General features: G+C 40.1%; 1 protein-coding gene across 5 annotated transcripts in view; it reads left to right on the forward strand.

Annotated features, from left to right (window-relative positions):
- CYRIB (CYFIP related Rac1 interactor B) overlaps positions 1-8,406 on the forward strand; it is a 96,748-nt gene extending 88,342 nt beyond the window's left edge. For all 5 annotated transcript variants that reach the window (XM_063411747.1, XM_063411572.1, XM_063411481.1 and 2 more), the window contains 7 exons: positions 86-222; positions 852-929; positions 1,024-1,140; positions 2,246-2,325; positions 3,445-3,571; positions 5,129-5,199; positions 7,616-8,406. In XM_063411747.1, coding sequence (XP_063267817.1) covers positions 86-222; positions 852-929; positions 1,024-1,140; positions 2,246-2,325; positions 3,445-3,571; positions 5,129-5,199; positions 7,616-7,679 — 674 coding nt within the window. In that variant the 3' untranslated portion in view covers positions 7,680-8,406. The remainder of the gene's footprint in view (positions 1-85; positions 223-851; positions 930-1,023; positions 1,141-2,245; positions 2,326-3,444; positions 3,572-5,128; positions 5,200-7,615) is intronic.
- Positions 8,407-9,534: the final 1,128 nt, after the last annotated feature.

Consider the following 9,534-nt stretch of genomic DNA (forward strand, 5'->3'; position numbering starts at 1 on the left):
TGAGTCTAGCACACAGAAGATCAGCCAGTGTTGGTACAAGAAGCAGGTGCAGTTGTGTGTTGCAAACTCCTCTCTGTCGTTGCAGAGGCGGGACTGCGGGGCCTGCTGGGCGCCCTGACCAGCACTCCCTACTCCCCTACACAACACCTGGAGCGAGAGCAGGCTCTTGCTAAGCAGTTTGCAGAAATTCTTCACTTTACACTCAGATTTGATGAGCTCAAGGTAAGAGCCTGTCGTCAGAAGGGCTAGAAAAAGAAGCCAAGTCTGTTTACTGAAGTGATGTGGGTTGTGTTCTCTTCTGGAAAAGAATGTGCAGTGGATACTCAAATATCCAATATGCTTGGCTTACTCTCGTGACCTAGAGTTAGATTAAACTGGAAAGCAGATGAAATATTATATTAGCTTTAGGCACTTGTTGTATTTCAGTTCACATTAATCATGTTTTTTACCCAAATTTGGCATATCTCTTGGAATAATGCTGCTGCTTTTTGCTTGTGCGCACCCATAGTCCAGCTATTTTCTTCCTAATGTGCAAAGAACTAAGCTGAAATGATAATTAATTTGCTGGTTTGATCCTTGGAGTCAAATTAGCAAAGCAATTTTTTTCAACCTACTAATTTCCAATGTGTATTTAGGAGACTGCTTCTTTTCTCATTCCTGTTAGAGCTTGTTCTGAATCTGAGAAACCAGGAAGCTTTATGTTGTGCTTACCAGCTCCCAGCATGTCACAGGCCTTTTTGCTTCACTTCAAGAAGTTGAATATTTTCTTGTTGGGTGTATTATATTTTATGAAAACTTGTCCTTACTTTTCTTGAATTTGTCACAATTCTCTTCCTTCCATATCCACACAGATGACAAATCCTGCTATACAGAACGACTTCAGCTACTACAGAAGAACCCTGAGCCGTATGAGGATTAACAATGTCCCAGTAGGTAACCCTTGGCTAAGATGAAATGTAGTCTTCTGCTACCACCTCTCCTCTCCATGTAGAGAACAACTAAACCCTTTCTTCTATTTTTTAGGCAGAGGGAGAAAATGAAGTAAATAATGAGTTGGCAAACAGAATGTCTTTATTTTACGCTGAAGCGACGCCAATGTTGAAAACCTTAAGTGATGCCACAACAAAGTTTGTGTCAGAGGTAAGAGTGTAAATTTATGGCTTGGATAATGTGCTTCAGAGCACTGCAGGGCCAGACATAATGGGCAGCACAACCTCCACTAGCCCTAACTTGGCATCTAGAAATAAAACTTGGGTTTGGAACCTCAAGAAATGCAATGTGTCTTTCCCAGATGCTGTAGAGTTAGGAACTCCAGCCAGGCACTTTCTATATGCATCCCCAAAATTTAATGGATAGTGTCACATCAGTAGTGATGGCTTTCCTCAGACAGGCAGGTGGGACAGGTAAGTATTTTGCCTGCATTGTGGTGGTTTGGAGCAGAAATTTTGGAAAATTGAAAGGGAAACAGCTTAAATCTCTCTGCTTGAATTAGGGAATGGAATTGAAATGTAGCTTCCTCTTCTCTTTCCCAAGACTTTTGTTACACTGTGTAAAGTCAAGTATATACATTATTGCAAAAGGGAGAAGGAACCTGAACTAGAAAAGTATTTCGATATTTTGACACATCCCTGTTTAACCTTGACTACCTAAATAAATATTGGTTGTAAAATCCAGTCACTACAAGTACTGTGCTTGCCTTCTGGTAACTGTGATGATTTTTGGCTTATGTGCAAAGAATGCTCACTATTTCTTAGTAAAAAATAATTGTACTTTACATGATTAATGCAGTTACATCTGTCTTTCAATGCTTTGTTTTTTCCGTGAGTTCTGCTTTAAGCTTGAAATATCTTAAGAAAACTGTCCTCTTATTTTACATTTATTTGTGATGGTTGTCTGCTGCAATTTTAAGTTTTGCTGTTGCAGCAGATGAATATATTTGGCTATAGAAATTTTTGTCTTTGAATGAGCAGCTTAGATGACTCCTTCAAAACTTTCCAAAAGTCAGGGGTTTAGTTCCTTGACTACAAATAAGCAGGCAAAACCCATGTGGTAGCCTTCACTCTGTAAATTGCTAATTTATATGATAACATTTAAAAAAAACAATGCAAGGACTATCTGACTTACCATAGTCGTGTTTTTAATTGCTCCACATTGCTATGCCAGCAGATAACTGATTTGACTTAGTTTTTGTAGTATAATATTTCACAGTAATTAAATTGTGGAAACTGTGAACCTTCTTTTGCAGAATAAAAATTTACCCATAGAGAATACAACAGATTGCTTAAGCACCATGGCGAGTGTGTGCAGGGTCATGCTGGAAACCCCGTGAGTACAAACACTGCTTGGGCTGGGTATGAGTCACCTCTCTGCTTCAGACCTGGTGTATGATGCATGGAAGAAATATAATTGGAGTAATTAGGACCTGTGATGTTTTCCTTTTTACCAGCCTAGTTGGTTACACTGACATGAAACCACCTTGTCTCGTTTTGCCAGCCACGCAAATCATGTGGTCTGCTTTTCTGAACATATTAATATTTAAAAATAGAATGGCTATGGAAGCTAGACAACCTCTTGGCACTCTTTATAAGTGGTTTTCTCATGTATAATTCAGAGAAATAAACTATTTGAGCATGATTGCCTAGGGCCTCCTGAAAGAGGGGCTGTGGGCAATACTCTGGAAGGTGTGCCCTTGCTGACTGGCCTGGCTGATGGCTCTAACAAAATGACAGTGCTCCTCTCAGGGGAATTAACAGACAATTTCCAGGCATGGAGGAAATCAGTTGTCTTCTGTGCATTTGAGAGGCACTGGGAGCACGACCAAAGTCAGACTCATCTTTGATTATTTTTTTTAATCTATTTCTTCTGTGTTCTAAATAGTTTTCTGTTGGTAAAATTACTAGGGCATGAGCTATGTCTGCATAAATGAGTTTCCGTCCAAATACCACAGGACATTTCTTTTGGAGTATTTTAAGAGCTCCAAGCATTTATATTCTCACTCTTCTTAGGAATGGACTCTTCCATTTAAAAAAGCAGTTAAATGTTGTCCATTCACTTGCCTTTTTTTTTCTAAATCAGAAGTTTGAGTGTGTGTTAGAAGGTGGCAGGGAAAAGTGTAGGAAGCATTGGAGACAGAGTTAGTATGTATTGTTTTAATCTTTATCTCTGAAAAAAACAAATGGTGTAGAAGTAGGGATCCTGTTTTAGGTTTGAGAATTTTCATTAATCTTCAGGTAACTTGCTACACAATCATCTGACTTTTTCAGGTTATTGAAGGGAATAAAGAAAACTTTCAAAAATTTGGGATTGGTAGATTTGGTTGGGTTGGTTTGTTTTTTCTCTGAGGATTTATAGTAGAATTTTTCTCTTTAATCTTAATTTGGGTGTTAGTAGTATGTACTGTTATCTTGTGTTTCATAGATAACAAGCTGTGTTTTTAAATTCCAGTGAATATAGAAGCAGGTTTACAAATGAGGAAACAGTATCATTCTGTCTGAGGGTAATGGTGGGTGTCATCATACTCTATGACCACGTGCATCCGGTGGGCGCTTTTGCCAAAACTTCAAAAATTGATGTAAGTTTACTGTTCCAAAATCCTCTACTGCGTATTTCAATTGTGTGTAGGCTCTTTTTCTGTCTTGCAGGTCCTAATAGCAGATGTATACACTGGGTTGGTGCTAAATGCACAGCTGTGAGCAAAAATATAGATTTAAGTAGTGTGAAATACAAACCAGGCCTTTGGACATGTAAGTGGTTCATGAAAAAATGGTTTTTATGTAATTCAGGTAATGTCTAGAAATACTTGTCAGCGGTGGTTGTGTTGAAAGATCCAGATCAGAAAGTAACAACGGCCCCTGGCGAGTTCCTCACTGACTGGTGCATAGATCAGTTCACCCACCACACTTAGAGTTTCCAACTTTGTACTGTTGTTTGATAATAAGCCTGTGGAATACATGCTGTTACTGTGTGTGGATTTGTGGTTATTGCAAAGAGAGTATTATTCCATTGTATTAACTACAGTTGGTCATTATTTCACTGACTGAATGTAATCATTCTTAATGGATGTATGATAAACATGTATTTTTGCTCACAGTTTCACTTTTTTTAAGGTTGATAAAACAGGTTGCATTCACTAAAGTTATCGTAGAATGGATTTGGGTTGGAAGGGACCTTAAAGATCATCCAGTTCCAGCCCCCCTGCCCGGGACAGGGAAACCTCCCACTAGACCAGGTTGCTCAGGGCCCTGTCCAGCCTGGCCTTGAACACTTCCAGGGATGGGGCAGCTACAACAAAGTCATCCTCTCTCATCATATCACTACATGCTCTCATAAAATATCTCTTTCCAGCTTCCCTTTAGACACTGAAAGGTGCTCTGAGGTCTCCCCAGAGCATTCTCCACATTGAACAGCTCCAGTTCTCTCAACCTTTCCTCACAGGAGAGGTGCTCCAGCCCTCTGATCATCTTCATGACCCTCTTCTGGACTTGCTCTGGCACTGCCATGTCATTTTTCTTCTGGTGACACCAGAGCTGGGTCCAGGTGGGGTCTTCCAAGAGCAGAGCAGAGGTAGAGAATCACCTCCCTTGCTGTGTTGGCCACATTTCTTTTACTGCAGCCCAGGACAGTGTTGGCTTTCTGGGCAGCCAGAACACTTTGCTGGGCCATGTTGAACTTCTCGTCCAACAAACCCCCAAGCCCCTCTCCTCAGGGCTGCTCCCATCCATTCTCTGCCCAGCCTGTGTTTGTGCTTGGCATGTCCTGACCCAGCTGCAGGACCTTGCACTTGGAGTTGTTGAGCTCCATGAGGTTCACAGGTCCCACCCCTCCAGCCTGTCCAGGTCCCTTTGGATCCTTCCCTCTCCTCCAGAGTGTCAGCCACACCACACAGCTTGGTTGATCAGCAAAGTTGCTGAGGATGCTCTTGATGCAGCTTTTTAAGTAGCTAAGCCAGTCTGTGATAGGAAGATGTAATACTAAAAGCTTAATTCCATTCTAATATCCAGGAAATGTCTTTACACTGCTGCTATTTTTAAATACTTATTTTTGATCTTTGACATACTGAATATAAAACATTCCTGTAAACTCAGAAGGTATTAGCATGGAAAAAAAATGTAATTTTTTTAACTCCTAGATGAAAGGATGCATCAAAGTTCTTAAAGACCAGCCTCCTAACAGTGTAGAAGGCCTTCTAAATGCTCTCAGGTACTCCTTTTTGTTTCTTGGAGGGGGGGGGGTGGGGTTTAATGCTGTGATGTGAGTTTTCATTAATTGTCCAGGGCATTTTCTTTACAGCAAAGTATTCAGTGACTACTACAGGGAAAGGTGAATGTAATTATTGCAGGCTTTTCTTCTAATGTGTCTTGAGACCAGGATGTTTGAAGAAGCCTCTGGGTTTTAACAGGATTGTGAATTTGCAGTTGTTCATTCTAAGATAACTTTTTCCATGCATGCAGGTTAAGAATGAGTCAGTATGGCATGGTAAGTAAGTAGAAATAGTTCATTTTCAGAAAGAACTCATGGCACGAGTCTCTGCTGTAAAATAGATGAGACAAGAATTTGCCACATTAATTGGAGGAGTAAAGAAAAATTAATAATTCAGTACATTAATCTAAAAGCTGCTAATTTGGGTTGTAAAGCTGTATGTCTACTCAGTCTTGTGTTTGTTGTGTGGGTGTCCAGCAGGGGAGAAGTGGCAAAAAGGGAAAAAGTGGAAAAAGTGGAAAAATGTAATAGGCAGATGAAGTCTCTGTTCTTGTCCTTACTTGGAAAAGTATCATTACATTGGTAATAAATAACTATCTGGGTGTTGTTACTCATGCAATTGCTTGGAATGTGGAAGCTTTAGTTTGTCTTGTCTGAAATTGTGCAGTTGTGATTTGTTTGCCTTATCTGTAGTGATTCTGTTTTAGTTTCATTTGCCCTCTTTTTATTTTTTGTGTCATGATGTGGTAAGAAATTAAATAATGTGGTATTTATTGTAGGTGGGTTCTTTTGCAAAGTTGTTTCAGATTATTAGTTAAAAGTTTTAATATCCATGCCTTATTTGAAACTTCATGTGATTATTTCCATGCTAAAATCGTGTTCATCTCTGAACTTCATAACATGATCAGTCTTTGAGATGGTAATCAGTAAAAGCACAGGCTTTCAGAGGGAAAATGCTGCCTTAGCATTTATTCCTGACTAGTTTATTGTGATTGTAGCTGCCTTGAGCACCAGTTTTTACTGGTAGCCCATTTTTCCCATCATTGTTGACACTATGAAAGTACATGGAAGGTGTAGTTAGGTGCTCACTGCACTGAGCAGTGACATTAACTTTTGGTTAATGACACAATTCACTTCGTGGGTAGCAGTATAAATCCAGTCCATGCTCTCAAGCTGTTCTTTCCCTGCTCCAACCCTTTCCATGCATGGATGCTGTAACAGTCCTGGTTTTGTGCATTTGATTACTCTCTGGGTAGGGTATTTAAATCTTTTCTAAACCATGTTTGGAATTGTTAGAAAGAGATGCAGGGGTGAGCTGCTGTGTGCTCATGTGATGAAAACACGTTCAAGATGTCATTGTGACAAATGAAATCCAAATCTCAGTCTTTGATTCTGGAGCAGTGAGAAGTCCTTGTGTTTTCCCAAGAGAGAGATAATGTGTTTCAAAAACAAATGGAAGGTGGTATGGATTTTGGAGGGAGATCAGCTCTTTGTAATTTCAAATTCATCTGAATATTGTAATCATGTTCAGCTTTTTCACATGGGCAGAATACCAAGTGCAATAACTTCTCAGGATTTCAGAAAACCTTAGGCTGCTTGTTTGTTGAAAGTATAAATTACCAAGAAAGTGCTGAAATCTACGGTATTATTAACTTCCAAACTAAAAAGTCATTATACATTTATCAAGTAAGCAAGTAAAATAGTACTGCAGTTGTGGATAATAATGAAAGTGCTAATTTAGCATGTTAAATTTAAATTTCAAAGTAAGTTGTATTTGCTTTAGATTAGCTAGCAAGGAAGATCAGGGAAATTAGTAATAGAAAAAGTCTGCAATGATGATATCTTTTACAAATATAGATAGCCAAGTTTTTGATTGTGATTTAAAAGTGTGGTATTATCCTAAGAGAATTTTGAAAGGGAAGGGAGCTGAAATAAGCACACGTGTATGCTCTTCAGTTTTAGGAGCACAGTCACGTAGCTAAGCAGGAAATGAGGCTGAAAAGTGATTAAATCCATTGTCATTGAGGGATCCTAAGAAGGTTTGCTCACTGAAGAGTTTCTCAAGCTGTCTTATATGAAGATGTTTCCTGTGGGCAGAGCCCTCAGAGTTAGTCTGATGAATAATTACCTGTCACACGTGGTACTGTGAGCATATTGTGAAAGCCAATGTCCAGCTGAGGCTTATTTTGAGCTCCCCTTGGTGCAAGGCTGCTAGATTATAGTTCTGATTGGTAATATCATTTTCTGATCAGCATCTGTGACTTGTGTTCTCAGTGACCATGGAGTGGGTGATGATCCATGGCTGAAGGTTTTGCTCTGGTACAGTCAGGTTGAGCCATAAACAAAAGAAATTACACATTTGTAAGCTAAAGTGCAATAGCATTTATGCTCATCTTGACTTTATTTCTGTGTTTAGGTACACAACAAAGCATTTGAATGATGAGACTACCTCCAAGCAAATTAAATCCATGTTGCAATAACAATTACCTGGAATTCGCACCTGCTGTAGACAGTATTCTGCAATGACTGAGATGCACAGATTTTTTTTTTTAGTGATTGCAACTACTATCTCGTTCATTCTTGCTTTTTATTTTCTCTCTTCCTGTTTACCCTTTTTTTTAATCACTTTCTTGTACCTAAGTAAGCTCAGACTTCTTTTCTGTGCCAAATCAATGAAAATTATCAATTCTGGAAAGTATTTCTACTTTTCAGAATAGCCATCCTAAGTGGCAGCTAATTATGCGTTGCATTTGGATTTCTCTGTACTGGGGAAAGATTTGTGACTTGAACTAAATATTTTTAAACTCGTGGTTTTTTTCTTTTTTTGAAAAACTAATATTTAATATTGCTTCTTCTGCATGGCAAGACTGCCTACTTCTGCTATTTAAAAATCCCTTGATGACTTCATTTTCTATTGCAGCTTATTTTCATGTGCAACCATGAGGAAACTAAAAGCAGATTTGTTTAAATTAACTGTGTTTGTACAAAATGGTACCCAACACAAAAGTTTTTTTAAATGAGTAAAAGCTGTTTTGTTTAAAAGTTACGTTTGCATTTTGACTCATTTTTGTAAGGATGTATGTTGTATGTTTAACCTTTAATAACTAACGTTAAACCGTGGTGTGTGCGTAGCAAAATTACGTATGCATGTTCATGTCAAATGATTGGCTGTGGATAAGATAATAAAATCAGCTTTCATTTTTCTAAGTGTGGTTTGATTTACCAGTATTTTGAGTGAGATGTCTTCGTGCTCTTTGGATTTTTACAAAAAAATAAATTTATAAATTTTATATAGTGAAAACTCTGCTGTTTCATTACCAGTAACCAGTTGCCTAATCCACTGATTTAAGCTTAGTGTGTTTTAGGATTCTTGCTCTCCACTCTGTGCTGCTTCCCTCTCGCTGAGCATTGTTACTCAGGTAGGGTTTGTGGTGAGGAACTCGGTGCAATCCAGTGGACATTGCTGAAGAACCTGCATCTGGGCTACCCACGCTGCCTCCTCAGTACAGCCATCAGAAATGACCCTGCACATTGGGCTCCTTCCATACCAGTGGGGGGAGATGAACTCCCCTCACTCTGTACTGTGTGTACTCCTAGGGATCTAGGTATTTGTACTCTGTAAAATCTGAATAATCACAGCATACTAAATAATGTTTCTTCTTAGGGTAATGATTTATAGCAACAAGTCTTACATTGGTTGGTGAAGAAATTAAAGCTCTTTTGGAAGGGAAAGGATTGAAGGGGAAAAGTTACAGCCCTTCCAAAGGACCTTGGCAGGTTGGAGAGATGGGCAGTGATGTCTGAAGTTCAGCAAAGGCAAATGTAGGGTCCTGCACCTGAGGAGGAACAACCCCAGGACCAGCACAGGCTGGGGCCTGAGCTGCTGGAAGGCAGCTCCATGGAGAAGGGGCTGGGGGAGAAGAGCTGTCCATGAACCAGCTGGGGCCAAGGACAGTGGTGTCCTGGGGTGCATTAGGAGGAGCACTGCCAGCAGGTCAGGGAGGGGATCCTGCCCCTCTGCCCAGCCCTGTGCAGCCTCACCTGGAGTGATGTGTCCAGTTCTGGGCTCCTCAGGACAAGGCAGACATGGAGCTCCTGAAGTGGGTCCAGCATAGGGACTGGGGATTCTCTCTTACAAGGAAAGGCTGAGGGAGCTGGGCCTGTTCAGCCTCAGAAAGAGAAAACTGAGAGGGACCTCATCAATGTCTGTCAGTGTCTGTGGGGAGGTGCCAGAGGATGGACCAGGCTCTGCTCAGTGGTGCCCAGCAATAGGACAAGAGGCAATGGGCAGAAACTGATGCTGAGGCAGTTCCACTTGAAAATGAAGAACTTCTT

This window comes from Prinia subflava, chromosome 1 (genome assembly GCF_021018805.1).
Source record: "Prinia subflava isolate CZ2003 ecotype Zambia chromosome 1, Cam_Psub_1.2, whole genome shotgun sequence".
Taxonomy (NCBI): domain Eukaryota; kingdom Metazoa; phylum Chordata; class Aves; order Passeriformes; family Cisticolidae; genus Prinia; species Prinia subflava.